Source organism: Dermacentor variabilis, chromosome 4 (assembly GCF_050947875.1).
Source record: "Dermacentor variabilis isolate Ectoservices chromosome 4, ASM5094787v1, whole genome shotgun sequence".
NCBI lineage: Eukaryota > Metazoa > Arthropoda > Arachnida > Ixodida > Ixodidae > Dermacentor > Dermacentor variabilis.
The window spans coordinates 128,046,357-128,069,850 of record NC_134571.1 but is presented as its reverse complement, the minus strand read 5'-3'; the positions used below and the strand labels follow the sequence as shown (position 1 = coordinate 128,069,850).

General features: G+C 47.9%; 1 protein-coding gene across 1 annotated transcript in view; it reads left to right on the top strand.

Annotated features, from left to right (window-relative positions):
* Positions 1-13,861: 13,861 nt before the first annotated feature.
* The window catches only part of LOC142579757 (vesicular glutamate transporter 1-like), a 231,426-nt gene continuing 221,793 nt past the window's right edge, over positions 13,862-23,494 (top strand). The window contains exon 1 of the mRNA XM_075690304.1: positions 13,862-14,646. Within this exon, the coding sequence (XP_075546419.1) occupies positions 14,591-14,646 (56 nt within the window). The 5' untranslated portion in view covers positions 13,862-14,590. The remainder of the gene's footprint in view (positions 14,647-23,494) is intronic.

The window sequence follows — 23,494 nt, the reverse complement described above, 5'->3', positions numbered from 1 at the left end:
CACAAGCGCTGAGTAGCGACTGAAAGTTTATTGTTAAGAAATCACATATAAACAAAGAAAAAACTACCGCATACGTCTTTTTTGGTGGTTGGTGCTTTAGTCATGTTGGTCTGCGCATGCGAGAGTTTTTTTCCCATTTATACGTAATTTGTTAACGATAAAATTTTTGTCGTTAAACTTTCATTCACGCTGTAGTGAAGATGGAATTGTACCGACTATCCCAGCTACAGCTCGTCAGTTCATACAGGCATGGTGCAGAAGCTGGCAATTTTTTTTTTCGCAAACGCCACACCTTTTCTGGCATTCTTCGGTGTCCCTGTCGCCTTACGGTGCTTACGAAGATGCGTATCACAATAGTGTAAAGGTCAGCCCACTTGCGCCTTTGATTACACTGCCCCAGAATAAAAGCAACGTGCAATCTATGGACAAAGGCCGGTGGTTGTACTGCAAACTGTTAATGTAATGAACGAGAAGAAGTGGGAGCTGCGTTTACATAAGTGCGAAAGTGGCGCATCGCATCACATTTCTGGCGCATGGAGTCCGTGTAAGCGGCCGTAATGCACTGGAAAAGCGAATCGAAGTAATGCGCCAGGAGAGAGTAGATCGAGACAGACAACTCTCCAGACAATTTTATCGGGCTAGTTGGTACGAATTCATGGTGGCGGAGAGAGAGCGAGAGAGAAACGAAGAGGGGAAAGGTATTGAGGTTAACCAAGGGCGCTCCCGGTTGGCTACCCTACACTTGGGAAGGGAAAAAGAAGAAGAATATATCAGAAGGAAAGAGAAGAAAAATGACGAGAGGAAAGAAAAGATGAGACGAAAAACAAGAGCATTACACAATAAGAGTTTTTTTTTTTCCTTTAATAACGTGCTCAGACACTTGCGTAGCGAGCCTATGACTGTACGAAGTTTATCGGTGGTCTGGTTAGCCTCGTCTCATTCCCTTATTCGCGTCCTGTCTCGGCACACGTCATCGGGGTTCATGCGCGTAAACGGGCTATTGTTTAGTGCACGAAGTACTGCCTAATGCTATAGCATTCACGTTGCTGGGGCATCAACAACGAATAGCACTTTCAGGCTGGCAGCAACAGAAGACGGACACCTTTCATAAACGGTATTGTACCGGGTATACACCGGGCATACATACTCACGCACAGGGCGCGCTGCCCAATACACGATTTAAAGTAGCAATGTCGTGTTAGAATTGACCGGTTTTATTTCTTCCGCGGCCGCTTGACAGGAAAAGGGGCCGAACGGACGTGAGCGGAGAAAGTTAACGGGAATTGACACTCGCGGAAAGAGCCGTTCGTTGCTCGGGAAACGGTTTTTTTTTTTTTAGTCTCTCTTTTTCTCTTTTCGACGAGAACACGAGAAAGGCGGCAAGAAAAAAAAAATAAACATTAAGGCGCGGGTTTTCAAGTAATCTAAATCCCCTTGAAGGTTCCAATATGTTTAGAGGGATCCCCAAACCGCTGACCAGGGCGACAGTGGCGGTGACGGCTGCCGCATTCTCCGTCGTCAAGTACGGTACGTCGTGGCCTGGTTTTTCCTTTGCGGAGCGGGCCTATGGTGCGAGAGAGAGAGAGAGAGCAAATGATAAAGGAAAGATAGGGGGGTTAACCAGGACTGAGCCCGGTTGGCTACCCTACACTGGGGAAAGGAAAAAGGGGACTGAAAGATTAAAAGAAGAAAAGAAAGTCTACTGGGTATATCGTTCGGTGCGAGGATTCCTAAAGGGCTACTGACGTGGCATGTTCGCCTTTTCATAATTCTTCTTTTGCCTTAAATGAAGGTCCTCGGAGGGGAAACCCCAGAAAGAATATACTAGCAAGCCTCATATTACATCAATACTTTCCCCGATTAGCAAAACAGCTAAATATATTAAATTATTTAGGGCACTCTGAGGCTTGCCAATATATTGTTTTAGGGTTTCAAGATCGAGGATCTTCATTTAAAGAAAGAAAAAAAAGATGAAGGCTAAACGATGTGGTCAGTGTATCCCTTTAAGTGCGCGGCGTGGTCGCGGAAAACGACTGGCCCGATTTAATGGCGGCCTAGCTTGTATGGCGTGACCGCGCAGGTCTGAGTCAGCGAAATTATTTCTGGCTAGAAGGACTAGGGAGGGAGTCGGGGATGGGTTGCACGGGGAAGCGGACGGCGCAGGCCGGCACCCCCGGTCGTGGCCCGCATTTCCGGAGGCCAAGCGCGCGCAGCGGCGATCAGTCGAAGTCACGCGACGTGAACCGTGCCTCCCCCCTGTAGCTGCGGGGCGTTATTTTCCGCAAGCCCGAAAGCTGCTTTTTTTTTTTCTTATCTGGCGCTTCGTTGCGCAACGGACTATCTTAGGCGACGCCTGTTAACCAGTGGTTCGCGGTCGTGGTGGCTTCTGTTGTGCGCACGGCGTCGTTGGTGGCTTCGGGCGGAGGCTGTCGGCGTAAGCGAGAAAGTGGTTGGTTGACAGCGGCTTCCACTCCGGCGAAACCTTAGGGGTCAATAAAATGGCGAAAAATTAACGAGCATTAGCTTTAAACAAACGGTTGACTCGAAACTGAGACATAGATATGTGCATTGATGACGTCTATGTAACATCGCAGAAGCCATGCGTGGCAAGTGGCAAATGCTTCGCCGTCACACAGAGCTGGGGAGACTTATGCGCTCAGTAATCGCACTTGAAAATTTGTCTGCGTAATAATTATTCTTGTTTTGTTCAAATCTGTGTTTACGCAGATTAAGATACATTTGTAAACAAATGTCTAAGAAAATGACGTTTTACAAGTAGGGTGCATAGCAGTCATCGACGCATCCTGTGCGCATCATCAAGCACTGTTACCTAGGCTTGTTTCAACCATTTGTTTAACGTTAGCGCTCATCTTGCGTTCCCCCTATCCGCACTTTTAAAATCGTGATATTAGCCTGCGATTACTGGTTGAGTGCTGAACGTGTTGTATTAGAGTAAAAAGAACAAGGAAACGCCACAAAAAAAAGATAAATCCCAGTATTTAGTTTTCGATACCAAGTACACATGAACGCAGAGGCTGCGCATTTGGTGCCCGTTGTTTCGTTTACGCGCCGTAACTATAGGTTAGTGGGAATTACAGGCAGAAAGGGCGCAAGCGGTGAAAGGACAGGAAAGGAAATAAACGAAAAATCAAGGCCATTCCGCCCTGCGAAGGTGGAAGAGACCGGCGGCGCTGTAAAGGTTGGGGTAGGAAGACTTGGTGGTGAAGGCCTTGTTGGCATCACTCGTTGTCACTCAGTAACGACGGTCGCAATGGCTTTGTCGTCGCTATGACATACACTGATCGGCCCACTCGCCGCTGTAAACACATTCTTTGATCGTGTCAAAGCGACGCTCGTACGCCGCTGGGTGGTCGGATCGGTGTGGCATGGCAAGCGAAACGTCTCCAACACGGAACGCGTAAACCACTCCCTTCTCGGTCCCTGCACGTCTACACTGAAATCGCCGACAGCGACCACAGTGGTAGTGTCGTCGCAACTGACCCACGCAAAGCGAGTAGCCGCGAACCTTTCGACACCGCATTTCGATATCGACGAGACTTTTGCGTTCCTTCGCCGCATTCGCGGCACCGCGTTCCCGGCACGCCTCGTATACCGTCTGGCCTTGCCGCTCACGGTCGGCCCCTCGGGCACGATCTTCGGCGGTGTTTGTCGCGCGCCGCCGTCGCGCTCTCGTCTAAAGTTCGCGCTGCAGTGCTTCGCAAGCGATCTGCTCTCTGGGAGCCCTTACCATGCGCGGCCTCCTCATCGCAACTCATACCCAACACTACCTAACTAGGTTTGTCCGAAGCAGCCGATGACAGTTTTCGACATGCTGTTCTGTATCTTGCATGCGTGATTTCAAAGAAGGTAAGTGAGCACCGTTCGCTTCACTTTGTTGAGTACTTGTAACCTCTGCCTTACGGGGCTATGAGCCATCGCATTTTTTTTTTTGGCTTGCTTTCGGGGGGTATTAGTGCTTTCGCGGATGTGTGTATGTATTCTCCTAGCAGTTCTGTTTTATTACTAGTGATTGATATGCAGTGTTTTCTTTTTTAATGGTTTAATTACATGTATCCACCTAACTGTATTAGACTGCATCACTAATAACTAGATATGCGCTTGAATTTGTAACTGCTGCTACATATATGACAATGGACCTACGATAGCCTCTGGCTACTGGCCCAACAGTTCTTTTGTACAAATTATTATCAATGAAAAATAAACTGAATTGAATTGAATTGAAACCATTGATGACGATATTTTTTGTGTGCCGACACGGAAAGTATATGGCGCCCTAGTCATTTAAAGCTCCGCTATAAAATGCAACGAAGCTCGAAACTACCATATGCGCTTAGAACCAGTTCCAAAAGTGAGGAAATCTGAGGGAGGTGCTTAGGCCTCGTTTATGTTGAGCAAATAATCTCGGGCTTACTGGAGGCGCACGCGTTTTCTGGCATAAAAACGACCCAACATTTCGCGCTTCGTTGCTGTGCCCTGCTTTAGAGAGCCTTCTGTAATTCGTGACCTTCGAGCGATGCGAACGAAAACGGCGCTATCTGCGAAGGCGTGCCTGACTTCGAGAAATGTTTGCGCCAGTGCGGAGAACCTAAATTATGCACAGCATTGTTCAGTTTTAATTCTCCACCTTCGAGGCCCGAAAATCTCCTCCCCGAGGGGAAACGCGTGCTCTAATCCTCCCATGTGCTTGCGCTGTTCCTGGAAATCTCACTCGAGTGGAGGAAGTCTCTCTCCTTGAAATGTCGGGCTGCTGCTGCCCTTACCCCTTTCCTAACCGGGGCCTGGGGCGGATGCTCGTCATCTGTTGCGGCTGAGTCAAAGGACAAAAGCCGCGAGAGAAGATTTGCTCAGATTGGTGGGGGTGCGGACAGAGCAGACAACAAACTACGAACAGCAACTTATGAAAAATAAATTTCTCAGGCCACTTATGCACTTATATCATAGCAATAAACAAAAATGAATATTTGATTATAATACATGCAAACTATGCCACGAGAAAAAAAGAACGTACACGATTGAATTCGGTAACGCAACGTATAGCGTGTGCGTGTACTAGATGTCATTCTCAGAAAACTTCAGCTCACACTTTTAATCCCTCTTAATCCTTTAATTTCAATCCGATGTTGGGCGTCGTAGGCCTCAATCGGACATCATCGGCTTCTTTCGTAAGGAAACGTGGAATAAACAAAATGTTCTCGGGGGACCAAATCCCAGCCATGGCGGCCGCATTTCAATGGAAGCAAAATGCGAAAACACCCCTGTACTTAGCTTTAAGTGCACGTTAAAGAATCCCAGGTGCTCCAGACTATTCCGAAACCCCCCACTACGGCGTGCTCCATGATCAAATCGTGGTTTTGGCACGTAAAACTCCATAATTTATTTAAACAAAGTATTCCTAGGGCCCTATAACGTAAAACTATTCCAATATGTTTTTATTCCAATCTCCTGACGTCAAATTTGCGTAACCAAGCATCGGGCGGTCACTCGCAGGGCTGTCTCAACAGACCAATCAAACGCTCACCTCGTTCATAGAAGGTCGCTTTTGTTTCCCCAAAAAACAAAAACACTGAGCGGCTTGACTGATCTAATTGGCTCACAAGAGGCGAGGAGCACAGTCAAGTGGAGAGGGATTCGATGGAGCCGAGCCACTGCACTGAAAATGGATAATCGGATGGAGAGGGTGGTGCCGGCGTCTGCCATTGGTCCGCTTTCCCAAACTTAGCTTACGGTGGCTCGTCGACAATCGCGGCGGCATGCAAGGGAAGCTCAAGAATCACGCTAAAACTGATCCTCAGCAAAGAAGAGTTGGCAGAACGAGGTCGTAAACGTGCCGAAAGTGCTCGAAAACATTACACGGCCACGCAAGAAGTTTTATTACACGCAAATAAAATGCTATCCGGCAGGTGCGAGTAGCGAGTGCCTGAGCGATCGGCGGCAGCCATCTTTTATTCCTTTCGGAGCGGAGCATCCTGCGGCTATTCAGAAGAAAATTCAGTTTTCGCGGTTTTGTGACGTCGCGTGACAAGTAGGTGAAGTGGGTTCAGCCCGAAAACTCTTGACCAATAGCCTAGGGCGAAAGGCGAGAAGGCGTCGAATCACAAATAAAAAATTTTCTTTTGCTCGGACAATTCATGCATAAACAGTGTGTGCACGTCATATCAGATGAGGAGCTATTGCGGTTTTCGTGACGTCGCGTAACAGACAGGTGAAGTGCATGGGGGTGGTCCGAAACGTTTTTGGCCAATCGCGGAGAACTGATTGCAGAATCGGAATAGAAAAGTTTGGAATAGTTTTGCGTTATAACGCCCCTAGTTCGGCGATCACGTGCAAGACAAACGTGTTTGAGGCTGAGAAGAACACCCAACGGAAAGAGACTGAGCACACGCATAAACACAGAACAAGCATGGAACTGCACTCAAACCAAATCTCAACTTAACGAAACCTGACTTTACGAAATCTCCGATATAACGAAGTGCGTAAGATTCCCCGACGCGTACCACACACGCACGCAAAAGAACACAAGATTGTCACAATCAGCAGCGCCTTCGGCGCCTTCTTGCGTGAAGACCCCATCAGCCGGCACTCTCAGATCGTCTGCTCAGAAAGCGGCCGGGCGTCGAGGCGTGCCAACGCCGCCATGAGCGACTGTCTGGGAGCTGTAGCGGGGCAATGACAGAGGATATGGTCGATTGTTTCCTCGCTATCACTATCACAGGCAGCACTGTCAGCCATTCCGATGCGGCAAGCAAATGCATTCGTAAAAGATACTCCAATCCACAGTCGGCAGAGAACAGTTGTCTCGATTCGGGATAGTCCAGATGAAATGCGTAGTCGGAGGGATGGGTCCAGGCGGCGCAGTCGAGTATGCCGGAAACCAGACGTGTTCCACATCTGTCGCAGTGCATCACGCGCGAGTAAGCTAAGCTTTGTTGCTGCATCGGTTCTTGATACCGGGATGGATTCCTTCACGGTATTTTCGTGAGCCCTCCTAGCAGCTTCATGGGCATGTTCGTTGCCCATGATGACGCAGTGACCTGGGGGCCACTGAAAAGTGATGTCATGTTCTTCTTCTGCTAGTTAGTGATATAGACCGTGAGCCATTTAAGTGAGCCTTATTTCCAACCCAAGTTGATCTTGCGGTCCAGGACGTAGAGCTTCTAGCAGACAATGCAGGGCTGCCTTCGAATCGGTAAATGGACTCCATCTTCGGGGTAGATCTTCATGAATCATGCGAAGTGCGCTGCGAAGTGCGCTGCGAAGTGCAGCAAGCTCCGCAGCAGTCGACGTTATCCGGTGAGAGATTTGAAACTGAACGGTCACAAGCTTACCCGGGAAGATCACAGCTCCTGCAGATCCGTTCACAGTTGCCTTGCCATCAATGTGAATGTGAATACGGTCCTTGTACGTCTCGTGCAGAATGAGTAGAGATAGCTGCTTGAGAGCTGGCGACGAAAGTCCTGCTTTTGTTCGAATTCCCGGTACTGAGAGCCGAACTTGTGGGCGAGCCAAACACCAAGGAGGTCCAAGGAGCCTATCGGCAGGCGTATAATCTCTAGGGAGGCAGTAACGGTACGCCGATATCTCCTGGTAAAAAGAGGCACCAGGCTGGTCTTTCGGTAGCGCGCGGAGGTGGTGGAAAGAGACGCGGGCAGTGGGCCTGATGTGCGCTCTGAGCACTTCCAATGTCGTATGAGTTGTGTCTGGGTAATCTTGAGCTATCGCAATTGTTTCAGCTGTCGATGTGCAGCGCAGCAACCAAAGACAAACCTGAGTGCCCACGCCTGAGCACTCTCGATTGTTCGGATGTTACTTCTGCAGGTATTGCTCTGTACAGGTAAGCTCTACCTCAGATACTCCACAAACAGCGCCCTGTAGAAATGTAACATCGCGCGCACTGACGTACGCCGCGTTTTCCCTCCAAGAAATGTCCAGAAACGTAAAATAGCCGTTAGACGTTTCTTCAGATAAGGCACATGGGGACCCCAGCTTAGGCCTCGATCAATGATCACGCCTGAGAATCTCTGCGTGCTGGAGTAACGTAGATTTTTCTCATTGATAAATATGGCGTAGTACGTCATTGGCTTCCGCGTAAACGTGACCAGCGCACATTTCTCAGGTGAAATCTGGGGGCCTTGTTTGTCAAGATCCGCCGATATTGAAGTCTCGACTTTTTGAAGCCTCGCGCGCACCTGAGGACGCGTTACAGCTTACGTACCCAAGAAGATGCCATCGGCGTGCATTCATATCTGGACAGCACTTAGTATGCGTTCCACGAGACCGACAAGAACAAGACTGAATAGTGTGAGGCTCAAGACGCCACCTTGGGGAACACAACGTTGTGTGCAGTGTTCAGAGGTCGGACCGTCACTGGTCTGTACAAAAAAGCACCTCATGCGTAACTAGTTGCGAGTCCACCGGTACACTAGGCCACCAAGGCCAACCGATTCAAGAGCATCAAGTATGGCGCCATGAGCAACATTGTCATAAGCTCCATTTACGGCCAGAGATATGGCGACAGATGATAGTTTATATCTGTTTTGATGTTGAACGTAAGTAACCAGATCGATGACATTATCAATGAACCAGCAGAGACATTGAAAACAAGGGACATAGCTTTTGAATAAACTTTGTCGCGTTCCAGGTACCAATCCTGTCTGGAAAGGATCATGCGTTGCATCACCTAACCTACGCAACTAGCCAGCGTGATTGGGCGGTATGACGTGAGCTCCAGTGGTGACTTGCCAGGTTTGAGGAGTGGCGCCAGACGGCGAGGCGTTCTAAATATCTAAGCAAGAAAGGGAAGTCGACGTCTCACTTGATTTACCAAAGTCTTTTGGGAGGAAATATGGGAGCACGCCGGGCTTCTGTCCAAGTGACGGACGTCATTTACCCTTTTAAAAAAGTTTGCCGCTCACAGAATAGAACACATAATAGAACGCTCGGTGTCTACGATGAGTCTGCACGCGGTCCAAAATTACATTTTTTTCTTGTTCTTGTTGAAGATAATCTTATTGGAATGAGTCTTTTAAGCTTTCTCAGTTTAACGAAGTTCTCAATATAACCAATTATTTATCGGGTCTCATCTACTTTTCTAAATTGTGGTTCGACTGTATATTCGTAATAGCATCGCAACTACTAACACCGTATTCGCACCTATATCCACGCTAAAATGCAGCTAGAACTCTTGTTCAGTTCCTATGGTTTACGGGGCTTCGATATAGGTTGCAACAGCGATTTTGTGCGCGACCGCTTGGTTTTCTTCGTGCCCATATTCCTTCCTCTCGCTTTTCGTTTAATTTGCCGACGCAAGAAGTGCCACGCAACTAGCCGCACGGTACTTTTGCGTATTAACAAGAAAGTCTTATGTAGCGCGTACTGAGCAGCAGAAAACTTGATTGGAAATTTTTCAGTATGGTCTACAGTTTTCTCATTGACACTTTTGTGCTGAATATAATATTTCAGCAGTTTATTATTTAATAATAACTAGTTATGTAATTAGGCGGAATACAAAAAAAACTGAATTATTCCAAGCGGTGGCAGATGGTCCCTTGGCTCTGTGCAGCTATGCGGAACTGTCATATTAGTAAACGTTGGTAAAAGTTACGTGAGGCAGCCAGTATACACCTGCCCTCTCCACAGGCATGACGAGTTATGGGGGCCCTGAGTCGTTTGTGTGGGAGCTTTCGCGTGCGCTAGTCTAGAGGCAGCGTTTGTGCAAATGCTTTTAGGTTATAGCGAGTAGTTTTTTCTTTTTCTTTGAGAGAAAAAATGTCAAGAAGGGCAAGAGCGCGCAGTGCCGCCTTTTGTGGACGGGTTTTATCAGTTTTACTTTCCCCACACGTGAGTTGAGCTCTTTGTAGCGTGAATTTTCGGTCGGTGCATGGTTGGTTTAACAGCGCTTGATGAAAACGAACACGAAAAGAAAGGCGACCGGTCCTTCTTCTGTCCGGCATTTGTATTCCCTGCACTCTTCGACCAACCACAAATTCATACAAACTCGCCGTACTTTCCGTTGCTGCAAGCCTAATTTCAGTTGGAGGAATACGCTGCCCTCGGAACTGTTAGTTTAACGCTATGGAGTTTCATGAATACGAAATTTAACGGATTCACCCGCAGTGGTGGTTTAACGGTTGTGTGCTTGCGCTGCTAAGCCCGAGATCGCGGGATCGAATCCCGGCCGTATCTCAATGGGGCAACATGCAATGACGCCCGCGTATACCGTGTATTGGATGCACGTTGAAGAACCGCAGGTGGTCAAAATTAACCCGAACTCCTTCACTACGACGTGCCTTGTGATCAATCAGATCGTGGTTTTGGCACGTAAGACTCCAGAATCTAATCTAATCTAAATTTAACAGATGAAGGTGAGTGCCACCGCAATAACGTATTGATTTCATTTACACATGCCTACCGAATTGGGTATTATACCAAGGAACGTTTGTCTTGTCTTCTGCAATTTCCTGTGCTATGCAAAAAAAAAAAAAGAATTGCACGCTAAAATTGCCTTTGTTTTATTGTTCTCATATTTATTTACTCAATTTTTAGTTTTTTTATATCACTCGACATCTGTACAAGATAGCTTTTTATCTTACAATTTTGAGTGGCCAATTTCGCCTGAATTTATTTTCCTTGAAATTCTTCTTTTCTTGAACCCTCGTACCGCCCGATTCATGGCCAATCCACCAGGGTGGGCTGCGTCATTTCAATGCGGACCCACCAACCAACCTTGCAGAGGGGATAAAGGGTAAGGCTTGCGATATATGCGAAGTATACGTAGCAGCGATGAATAAAAATGTAATAGACACTGTAAGCTAAGCATAATCCTGTAACGGAAGAACACTTTAAGGAAATGTAGTAACCAAAGTATAGTTAGCATCATACGGTGAAAGTATCCAGAAAATAGAGTTCTGTGATAGCGAATGTGGTGGTAGAATTTCATTGTGTATTTGCGACGGTGCTGACAAGCGCAGCCCATGTTGCTATGAAAACAGAGCTGATTAAAATATTTGCGAAAAGTATTTGCGACTAAGTCAGATGTTTGGTCCAAGTCGCAGCAGCAGCAGCATGGAGTGTACGTTCGTGAGTCTTTGCCGACTCGCAACATGAGAGCAGCGTATTGCCATCAACGCGTTGCGGTCCTAAAATAAAGCGATTTTCCCACGCAAACATTCCACAAGTTTATTTCTGGCACCGCCAGAAAAAAATAATAATTACAAGCGGTTGGCCATTACCATACTGTATTCTGTACGACACAACAAGCCTTTTCTTCGGACGTATTTCTTTTTGGAAATCTGAGATGATGGTGAATATGGCAAAGCATTGTCGGTGTTACATCAAAGGTAGCTTTAGGCAGCCTGTGTGTGTTCGTTTTCTATGAAGATATATCAGCAAAATAAACGAAATATTCATATAAGTTGCCCACGCCGTAAGTTGTAGGAAAGTTAAAAGGTTCAGTGGATGAATTATCTGTAAGTATAAGCCCGTGTAATAGGCATCACGATCGCAGAAAGGCGACCCTAGCAACTTATTTCCCGAATGTAAACGAGCAGCTTTCACTGGAAGCATTGTCACACCAGGCTGTACACTATTTTCGTGTGGAAAGACCATTTGCGAGAATCGTTTGAATAACTGGGTACTACAGATGAAGTTATCGCTGTTGAATTGTATTACAAGTTTGCATATCCCACCTTGATGCCTCGCTTGCAATTTTTCAGAAGTAACGGGCAATGGTGATGGTGAATAAAAAGCTTTCGCATCTCTAGCCTGTAAAGGTTTTTTTGTTCCAAGCACACGTGTATGTAGGTAAAGCACCAGCTATTTCGTAGAGGTAGAAGAATTGAAATTCTAGGTCTGCCATGGCCATTTCGGTAGACTAGGTAGCGCAAATGCTGGTTGCTCTGTGCGCTTGCATGACTACGCGAGCAGTTGACGAACTTTTTCGCGTTACCGCCCACTCTTAATTGTGCGGTTGCACATGTCTTAGCACAGAATATTCAGACGGGAAAAATATCTGACAGTAGAAAGAAACATAATTTAGCATAACACCTCATGAACCACCCGCTCAAAGGAGTGAGCAGGCTTTTTTTGTATTCTGGATAGAGATCAGGATGGTAATTACACTTGCAACTGGTGTGAGCACTCATATGGCACGAGCGTTTTCGGCACGTTTGCATGTTTCCTGAGAATGTGTTTACTCCTTGTCTGTCACTCACGATGCGAGGAAGCCTATATAACATTCCGCTTTCATTTCTTTACTGCGTGGACGCAATACTTCTCCGCTCATATACTGCTTCCGGTAATGGTTGTGTTTCGTCGGTTAGGCCGTGTCATGAGTAACAAAAAGGAGAAGTTTCGACTTTAGTTTTAGATTCCAGCTAAATAAACGGTTCCTTCCTTTCTTTGAAGTGGGAAGGAACTGTTTAAAAACGTCATCAAAGCTATTGTGTCAAGTAAAGAGGGGGCCATAGGAAAGATTGGTTAACTTTTTTTTTTTTTTTGTATGGCACTGCTTCTAGGTCAGAATGCAAAGGGACTGATCACCAAAACTTAAGAAGTTGAGTTGAGCACACCGTTAACACTATATCTTATTGTCTTCGGCATATCGCTGAGTATGCCAGTATGGCTTAAAGAAGTGTCCGTTGAAGGCCGGAGCTGGCGTAGCAACTTACAGGATAAAAAAATAGACATGCGCTCTTACTATTTGCTATGACATAAGCACTGACGTAAGTTCACACTGCACCGCAAGAGATATCAACAAGCCACATCAGACGCGGACCACAGATACGGCAGAAGTACAGGGCGGCTAAAGTATCACTTCCCGAGAGCTTGAGCAACCTCTTCAACTGACGCCCGTCAGTGCAAAAATATCTCCACCGGGAGGACGCCGCAGCGGGAGGAGTTGTACACCGCACTTGCACACTTTCTTCTTTAGCTTTACCACACGGCAATCCGGCGGGCGAAGCAAGACCACGACGCGAGACAGCCAAAAAACACAGCCGTTCTTCGCTTGACAAACCAGTGAGCTCGGAGTGAGTTTATCTGAGGGGCGACACACAGACTGTTGCTCAACGCGAACCGCGCCGCAGGATGCATTCCGGTGGCACAACAAAGAAAGATGACTCCGAGTAAATCGCACGTGCTTTCTCGAAGTCCGCACCACCACGCCGACGAATGTCCCAGCCCAAACTTTTTTCCTCGGCTAGATCCTCCGGCAGACCGGGCCGCCACGACGACAGCAGCGAGAAGGAAAAGCCCATCGGAGAACCGTCGCCGCCCCTTCGCAACCTGCTCCGCGCGCACCTCTTCTCCCTTTCCTTACCTGAGCGCCATTTTCGCTCTGTTTCCCCTCTCGCGCGCCATCGGCGCGACACCGACGCCCTAGCCGCGAGGGGAAGGAGAAAAAGCGCCGCGACTTCTTCGTCGCGGTGCCGTGGCTCCACCTTCATCACTCCTCGGACCGCGACGTCACCGGCTGTCTCGCCCAATGACAGCGGCGCGTTGACCGCAGCCCCGGTTCCGCCCCCCGGGTTCGGCGCGCACCCCTCCTCTCTCAATCAGCAGGGCACCTCCTCGCCGACGTCGCGCAACGACGCCGTCAGCACGAGCACCCAACGAACACCGGGGCCGGCGGCGTCGCCGCTGCGCGGAAAAAGCCCGACGTCGCCGCCGCTTCTAGCAGCGCCGGCCGTCGTCGTCGCCGACGTTCGCGTTGCCGCACAGGGTTCTCTCTTCGCACTTTCCCGACCCTCCCCTTTCTTTCGCGCCCGCCCGCCTGTTCTTCCCTCCGCGTCTTTCCCGATCGCCTAACCGCCACCCCTCTCCGTCGATCGGTCTTCCTTTCGCGATCCCCCGTGAGCGCGCGGGGGAGAATACTCTCTCCTCCTTGCTTTCTTTCTTGCGTTTCCCCCCTGATGTCCTCTTCCTCCTCTCCTTCGCCTCCTTCTGGCCGCTAGCGGCTCTTTTCAGATCGACTCCCGTAGCGCTGTCTTCGGTCCGCCGGCGCCGTCCGACCGACCGACCGGCTTAGCACGGGCTGCGATCCTTCGCTTGCCAAGAGCGAATCACGAAGCCGCGTCGGCTGTGCCACCGCCCTGCCTCGTGCCCACGGGTGCTATAGTCCGCTGAGAGAACACTCGTTGAAAAAGTGACCACAACTCGACGGACGCAGCCGGCGGGCCGAGCCTCCCGATGCCGTCGCCGGTGTTCGGACCGGGACCCGACGTAGTCAGTCCGCAGCGCCACTAGTCGCCGCCAGACAGGAGGGCAGAGACGAAGACGACCGCTGACCGGGCCGTCATCCTCAATGGAAGCGTCGACGCGTCTAGGAGAACTCTGAGCCACCACGGTGAGGGCGGGTGGTGGCGGCGGTGTGTCTAGTTTTTGCTGTCTCGAGGTGGCCCCGTGGCTTCGAATCGAGAGCCCGGAGCTTGGCAGTCAAAGCCCGACTCGGAAGAAGAAGACCGCAATACGAGAGACGAGCAACGGCCGCCCCATCGCGGGTTTCTTGGCGGCCATCAAGGAAAGCTTCGACGTTCGTCTTGTAAGTGGTTGACTAACAACAGACAACGCCAACATGCCTCTGGGGGTCGGAAGAGGAAATCTGTTCGACCAGGGCATGAACGGACCTGGGTAAGTAGTCTTTGCATTTTCAGTTCTCACCTTTCAGTGCGCAGTTATGGTTTACTTGGCTCGACCTTGTCGGGATGCTTCCTTTTCCTACAAAGTCCGTTTATTTAGTAAGTCGAAATCACGGGGGATGATTTTGGTGCTTCTTACCGTCTCTCTCTAGTACCACCGAGATATGAACCTTAAGAACCAAATTTTCTCAACGCGTTCATCTAAAACGCATCACAGACGTCTACTTTCAGGTTCTTTCATCCATGACTGAAATCACTCGGCTGTGTTTGCGGGTGTCGGCTGGACTTCTTTATATCATTTTTATTGCTCATAGAGCGCATAGAATGGGCGCAATTGTTCTGCCGCCAACAATGGTTCATGTTAGTCCTGGAATCCAGGAGCAAAAGCAAGAGAAGGGGCGCAAAAGACTGGATAAGTGAAATAAGGCAGAGCCGAGTTCACAAGAAAACAAGCACTGTTCTCCCTACCGGACAGCTCGCTCCCGCAATGCGGGGGTCCGCTCGAAGCGCGCGTCTGGGGTCGCCCGCATTAACTTTCCCCCCGGCACAAAACATGGCGGCGGACGGTCCTGATTTGGACGGGTGACGGAGCACGCCGCAGTGGAGAGGGTGAGACGGCGCGACCCGTTTCCCCCGAGGGAAGGGAAGAAGCCATAGGAAGCGAGGAAGGGAATTTAGGGAAAGGGGCTGGCGCGGGGGAAGACAGAAAGGGGGTCAGCCCGAAACGGGACAGTGCCAAGATGTGGGCCACTGGCGCGCACACCCCTGCCGATAGTAGCGACCCCTAGTGGCGAGCGTAGAGGGGGCTCCCAGCTCGTCGTCGAGCTGCGTCGCTTCGCCACTGTATTTTGTGGCAGGGGGAGTGTCGTTACGGTTGCGTAAGAAAGGACGCCACTTGTTAACCTTGCGAAGGTCAAGTTACGCGTTAGCGTCTGTAAGAACGGTATTTAAGCGTCTCACAGAAGTGTCACGTTACATATAAGGGAAACGGCCCACGTCCTCGATTTACTCCACATTGATGGGTTGCGCCACTTGTGGGAAAATGACGTCTCAGTACCCTCAGTTAGCACGACTTGTGCGCCCCTCAGAAACCTTTCTTGGGCATGAGATTGCTGCGATAATCTTGTTGCGCGGGAAGCGGCAGCAGTCTCCACACCCTTCAAACTTCCACTTCTCTTGAGTATTGTTTGCGAAGTATGAAATGCTCTGTGCTGACGTCACTGCGCAGATTATTTGTCAAGCTCTGACACCTTGGACATCTTCAGAGCAACTTCTTCCCGAAACCTGTGAAACGGTTCGCGGCGACTTGTAAAGTCCAAAATACAACTACGCATGGTAGCGAAGCGTTATCGATCAAGTTATTGGTACCGTCGTAGACGACATAACAGCGACCGTGCTACTCAAACGTAAGAACTTTGAGGTGTTTGTATTAAAAGCAGCAGAATGTAGGGTGGGTTGAAGGTTCTGGTCAGCTACCAAACACCAGGGGAATTGATGGGGGATGAAGTGTTATGGGTAAATGAGTGACGAGGTATTAGGGACCGAAATTTTAAGCCTATATACACAAAAAAGTGCCTTGTTTGTGAGCCACCAGTATATTAACCGCCAGGCAAGAAAGTTTACCATGAGAATTACCGCTCGACGAGAACGGAAATTTAGGATAGCGAACGAAATACCGGTCCCATTGGAACCCAACCAGTACTCGCGCTCAATAGATATCCTTGGGTTGTTTTAAGGAAGTAATCTGTTGTATTAACACTTGCTTCTGACTGTCCCCTTTCAGAAACATCTCAAAGCTGAGAGCTCTCCGCTGATCGGCACAGCAGTGACGACAGCCTTTTCGAATACACATGGTCGACACAGGAGATTGTGAATAAGGTGTATTTTAATATTAATTGAGGCATTACAAGATAGACTTGATGAGTAGTAAATAACCGCATTGCCAAATAGGAATAAAAGGCAAACTCCTTGTAGCATGTTGATGAAGCTTGAAGTCCGTGGTTCAAGCATACGACATCGAAAACAGGTGCAGTCATCAACATGATTTCGATAGTCGCCAAAAAAGACGGCTGAGAGACAGTTATTCGAATCTGTCTTGCTTGCAACGTCAAAGAAGGACGTCGAAAACATCGTAACGGACCCGCACTGAATTTAAAGTCCCGCGCGTTAACGGTTGGTAACTCAACTGATTCTTTCAAGCGTATGTTTCACGTAACGTCCCTTCAACGAATACAGATTTGCCAAGTTTAGTTATAGAAACGACGTACCTCTATCGCTAGCACGTTGGCCTACCTATCCTCATATACTCCGAACTACATCAACATTTTCCTTGCAAGAGCATTTGATAAGGTGCATAGCGATTAAGCAAGGCGAAGTATGAAGGGAATCAAAGCCGAAGCGTAGTAATAGCTTGACATATTTGCGCATGACTGCCTCTAAGACCTGGGCGACAACGGCCAGAGGATCAATGCCTTTTCGCTGTAATGAACATGAATACCGATTCGAAGAGAAAGAAGAGTGTCGAGGGACATTTATTCGAATGTTTCTAGCTCGTAACATTCAAGGAAGTACCTCAAAAACATTGCGACATGGTTAAAATGGAAGGCCCGCTGTTCAATAGCACTTCGAACATAGTACCACGCAAGTTGTCGTGATGTCCTTCATGCACGTCTCGAGATCATAGCATATGACGCCCTTGAACTGATGTGACACATTAGTAACGTCAGCGCTGGCTTCACTTCTCGAAACTGTTTCATTCCAAATCTGTCTGCTAACGTCAGTTTTCTTTTCTTTTGCACCATTTCCGCCCCTTTCGCTTTGAGACAGGCGCAAGTTGCGTCTCCTTCTGGAAGCGGCTTCTCTTTCTTTTTTTTCGTCGCCATCTAGTTTTCACACGTGAAGTCTTTTGCCCTTCGTTGCCTAATAATAAACACCGCTACTTAGCGAACAGTATCAGACGATAATCGGAATGAAATTTAAAGCTATGAATTACAGCGTAAAGCGTATTCTTCCTTTAGGTGGTCTCCCTTCCGCTGCATCTGGAAAGAACAGCTCGCTCATGACGTTTCCTTGACGTTTGCGTAGCGTTTTATTTATTCCACTATGTTCTTTTTTTTTTTCATCAACCACTTAATCATTTGGAGTACTACTTCAGTCATTTCGCTAGGCTAGTAACTCGAGTACGCAATAAAGCATGTCACTTTCTGTCGTGACATTGCCCTTCGGTGACATTGAGTTCAGACCTGTTTTGTAGTCCAGTCATGACGTCTTCAATTGTGGTCTATCCTTCTCGCTTGCGTGTCGATAATTGCGCAATTAGTCTGTCACGCGCTCGCTGCCAGGATACAACGCCGTGGTTACCGCATTCGTCCCATGGAAACGAATCGGGTCATCTGCAATGGCGAAGGTGGCCATGTATGAGTTGCCATGTTGACAGACACTACCGGCTCGGATGTCCTCGCCTACTGTGACAACAAAGGCCGCGGGGTGTTGTGCTGTAGTCGCAGTAGTTGATAAGCACAACTTGTACGGGATACTCACAGCCAAGGGGAAATTTATGCAACGGAGCCACCAAGGATCTAAGCCTACTCGTATATAGTGATGTTGCCGTTCGCGATAAACATGTGGTATGAAGTACTGTTTTGTACAGCAATCAGAATTGCGAGTTTACGGCTGCAATATCCAAGTGTTCAACGTATTTAACATTTGTCTAAGCCTAACCGTTCAAATATATTGCGGGTATTAAACATGAACGGCACATCGGCGAAACCATTCCCTTCAAGGCATGTCTGGCGTGATAATCTTGCATCTTTCAACAGCTAGCGAGCGAAGGAGAGAGAGAAAGAGAGAGAGAGAATGCACGAGTCTAAATCAATCGCACGCACTAATCAAGGTTCCACGTATCGACAGTCATGCATTCAAGTGTGTCGCCTTCAGGTACTGTAGAACAGCTCGTGTGGCTTTCTTGGCTGTTAGCTGTTCGAGGCTAGGCACCCAGAACCTTTGCCTTGGTTAAAAAAAGATTTTTTTTTTGTCGGGCATTTGGAATGATCGATGGTCTAGCATACCTGATTGCCATCTACAGTCTTATTTGGATGAAGGGACATCTGACCTTGCACGATCAAAATGGCATTTTTATCTGTGCTATATGCCCGGACTCCAGTCGTATAGCCTAATTACGGTAAACAATAAGCGGTCAGCGTGGTATTACTGGAAGCTGAATGTCGTTGCTTTTTTTTTTTCTCCAGTGCCGTCACTCTGTTGAGTGCATCTGAGGCACTCAGAATGCCAAAACAGAACACTATGTAGTGATGTTGGTGCCACGATCGACCGTTCTATTGCGAGCTGCCATTGTTTGAGGGACACATCTGATTCGATCGGTTCGATGATGCTATTTTAAGGCACAGAGCAGGCAACGCTTCTTTGATCGATGTCTGTCCGAGTGAGGCGTAGAGAATAAAAGCTCCATGGAAGCACTTTCTGGTGTTCGCTCTGCGTTCATGTGACTTCCCTACAGCTCTCGAACTTTCCTATACATTTAGCGTTGACCATTGCTGGAGTCGATGTCTACAGCGAGAGACAATGTCTTTAGACTTTGAGTATCCTGGCAGGCGCGTGCTTTTTTTTTCATGCAATTTTCTATTAACTATGCAAAGACGGCGAACGCTTCGACGAGACACGTATATAGCGCATTACTTACGGAAGTTCGCCAGGTGGCACGCGAATAGTGGGCGACTCTCTAGAACCGTCTGGACTCAAATATACTTGTCGCGTGTCAGCCGAGAAACGCTGCCGCGGAAACGTCGGTTGATGACTATTGATTTGCGCCTGTTGACATCGAGGGAGCACGTGTGTACCTCGCTCGTTCTGTCCGTGCCCAAGTAAAACTCTTGCTTGGGCGAGTTGGTTCATGCTTGAACGAGTAAAGAGCAAAGCGCAATAGACCAGGACAGGCGCTGGCCCCGTCGTTTGTGTCCTTCTTCTGTCCTGGTCTATTGCGCCTTGCTCTTTACTCATTCAATGTACTGTGCTCGCTCGACGAAGTCTGCGAGCTCGCGGATACCTTCTGAAACAGAGCTTGCCGCTTGATGTAACTTCACAGCCCGCACGCGCGCCCCGAGCGTGTCTCGGGGGGAAAACTGAAAAATACTAAAAACCAACTTGACACGCGAATTCGTGCTCTCTGCCGTGCGGATTCCACCAAAGCGTACGGTACTAAAGAAGCGACAACACCGCCAAAGAGTCGCCCGCACGGTTTGCGCTCTACGAGGACAAGCGGGCAACCTCATTAGGTTCCTAACTCACGAGCTCGGCTTCTAACACGCAAAGTGAGGTGAGGCGAGGTGGGCAGCCGCTTGAAAGGCTAGAGTGAGATCAAGAATGCTGACTCTAATCTCACGTCTGAGTTCGATATCAAGTTAGGTCTAACGCTCGGTGAGGCCGCGGGTTTTGAGATACAAACTCGTGTGAGGCTGCTTATTTGCGTATCTGGTCCTTTTGAGAAAAAAACAAACAAACGAGCCAGCTATAATAGCAGACTTCCTTAATTTTTCAATTTTCAACCCTTCGGAAGTGTGCCTGTGTGTAGGTACAGTTTATCTGAGATATAAGACGCACCGACATAGCCTTGTTTGCTGCTAAATATTTCCGCTGGATAATCTTTTTTTTTTTTTCGTGAAGCCTTGTGGCCGGCCGTCGTAGTGCGGTCGCTACGGCGTAGCGCTGCTGATCTCTAGCTCGCGGATTCGGTTCCGCCTGCGCGGCTACATTTCGGTAACGGCCAAATGCGAAAAAAACGCTCGTGCACCTTGCATTGGGTGCACGTTAACGAAGCCTAGATGGTCAAAATTATTCCGTTTCCCGGTAAAGATTACGGTTACATACGCTCCAGTTGCCAGGAAGCGTGAGATTCAGTCAAGGGATCTTTGAATGGGCTATCGCGTTCCGCTCTTAAAGGCGAAGCGTCCTCCAAATTTTTACTCACGAGATAACGTCTGATGCGGTCCCTTTTTTCATTTTCCCCCTGTATTTTGACTGAGAGCCACTTGAATGTATACTCTTTCCACCTTAATCGCGGCTGTCGTTATGAATAGTATTCTTTTTTTCTTTGGAAAAGTCTCTAGAAAAGAAAACATCAAGAAAAGGGGCATCAGCCCTCGCCTTCTCGTAGCCGTCAGCGTCCCGTCGTCGTTTGTGATGTCATTGTCGTTGTCATCGCAGGACCAGATTGAAAATGACGCAAGCTTGAGCTTACTGGCGTGAAATTATCGCAAGTCTGCAGCGCACAGCCACAGAGGCCGCGAAAAGACGAAACACAAAGAAAGCGCTAGTTGCAATAAATGGGTACATATACATACACAAAGAATCGCCTTTCTTATTTATATTTTTTTTTTGGGGGGGGGGGTAATGATAGACCTTAACAATGTCGCCTGTGGTATGTAGATTCAATATACTCATTGAGCACTGGATCACTCGTACAGGCAGATGAAAATTTCGCAAGAAATTAATAGAAATAGTTGAAGAACTAACAAAATTTTACTAACAAACTTTTTATCTAGTCGCTTTAGGACATGTTGCTATTCACGAAATGAAACAAGTGACTTCCCAAGGCGCATCCACTCGGAACGTATTATTTAAGCTAGCACTATAGTATTCAGGTAAGCACCGTCACACTTTCTCTAAGAATGCGTTGTTGTTCCAGTTACTTTTACAGCAAAACTCCTTTTTAGTGAGCTGTAGCACACTAGTATACCAGGAAGACCAATGTAACTCGCTGCACTTTTTGGAAACACTTATCTTGAAACAGCTGTCGCTTTCGGAATTTATTCATATTTGGTATGCTTGGTAAACTCACCGGCTGCAATTCGTAAACTGCAAGTCATGCCACAATGCAATTGGCTTAAATGTGGTTCGGAAAAGCTTTGGTAATTAGTCGATTGTGAACTCCGGTATCCCGCGCAAATACTGTCTGCATCTTCGGCTGATTCAATTTCAAGAATAGATTTGAGCTGCGTGCCGCAGACAATATTTTAAGTTCTCAAATTAAAAAAGTATAAAAGAAAAGAGACGCCATGTGTAACACTCAGGCGACGCTCAGGCAAGGATGCCAGTGATACCATATTCAATAACGGTAAATGTTTTTTTTTTTTTTCAGAAAGTGTTAGCAACTGGCGTGCTCGCACACTGCAATATGGCAAGCATGAGTTAGTCTCGGGTGACCGCGTGGTTCCTGTGCCGATCGGAAAAGGAACGTCGATGGTCTCTGGCAGCAACTGCGCATTTCGCGACTGTGCGTAAGGGCAACTGACGATCGCGGCTCAATCTTGCGCGCGAAACGTAGGAAAGTGAGGAGGCAGCGCGGGAGAGAGGGAGGGGACTTTTTACTCTGCCAGCAACTGCGTACTGCGCGCGGAGGCGCGGGGTCACGTGCTCCGTGTCTCGAAAGCGATCTGCAGACGGCTCACACCTTCGTGCGTGCTGCTGTTTGCGTCGAAGCGATAGACAGCACGAAGGCCACTTCGCTCGCTGTTGCCGCCGCGCCTGCTCGCGCCACCGTTTTGACAGCGAGTGACCCGCGGTCATCGAGTGTGATGTGTTCATGTTTGCCTGTGAGCGCTGACACCATGCTCGTTATTTCAGGTAGTAAGCGAATGTTTCCAAGTTTATACGGCCGGTTAAACTACTGTCCCTTACTTCGTATTGCTGTCTACTAATTAGCTATCGCAATCGATGTTTCGCTTTTCGAGCGAACCTGCGACTTTTTTATTTTAACGTTGCTCATTATTATTATTATTATTATTATTATTATTATTATTATTATTATTATTATTATTATTATTATTATTATTAGTTGCAGAGGTATCACGCAAAGTTCTTGTAACAAGCTGTGTTGGAGCTGGAGTCATCGGTGACATTCATTTTAATAAGTCAGGGATGTTGAAAGGGGAAAAATTATGCAGAACTGCTTCAGAGGCACTTAGCAATTATTCACCGTTTCCACTGCGGCGCGCTAAGGGTAATTTCGCCAAGAGCTCGCTGTTTCTCACACTCTTTCTATATGTCGGTCTTGTTCTGGAAAGCTTTGAACAAGTACAACGAAAAATATTTTGTATTTGTATTCCTATAAGCCCTACGCCTACAAGATTATATTTCCTCGCTGTTTCATTATGCCCGGTAACATGCAGACGATTCTGCTTTAACGTAGATTTGATATACAACTCTGGCTAAGCTGCCTTGCTCTTTTCATTTCTCCTTACTTTCTCTTTTTTTTTTTTTTAATCTCGGAAAAATTTCTGACGCTACATATACGGCAAAATGGCGCAGACGACCATACGTGTGAAAAACGGACAGGACAATGCGTTGGATATCAGTTGATTCTGTATTCGAAGCAACGCAGAAATGTAAGGAAGACAACAGAATTAAAGAGCATATATTACTATTATGTAGCTTCCAATGAAGAATCAGTTGATAGTCAGCACAATGTCCTGTCAGTTTTTCGCATGTCCCGTCGTCTGCGCATTTCGCAATAATGTGCGTGACCATAGATTGCATTTGAAGGCCGCAGCCCAAGTAACGTCATCGTTGGCAAAGGATTCCCCTCCGATTTGTCGGCAGACTGTAATCAGTACGAGCAGCCCCGGAAATACTCTCCAAGCGCGCGCTTCGCGTTCTTAGCCTTGTCTGATTACCAAATGCGATATAGCTCATCGCTCGCCTTTTTTTTTTTCCCGTGTAGCAGGCTCAATTTCGACAGCCTTCGCGAAACGTTTTGCGATGCGGGCAAGGAGAAGTGTGCGGGATTGTAGGGGCACGTTTCAGAACGCGAAACCAATGCACGCGCT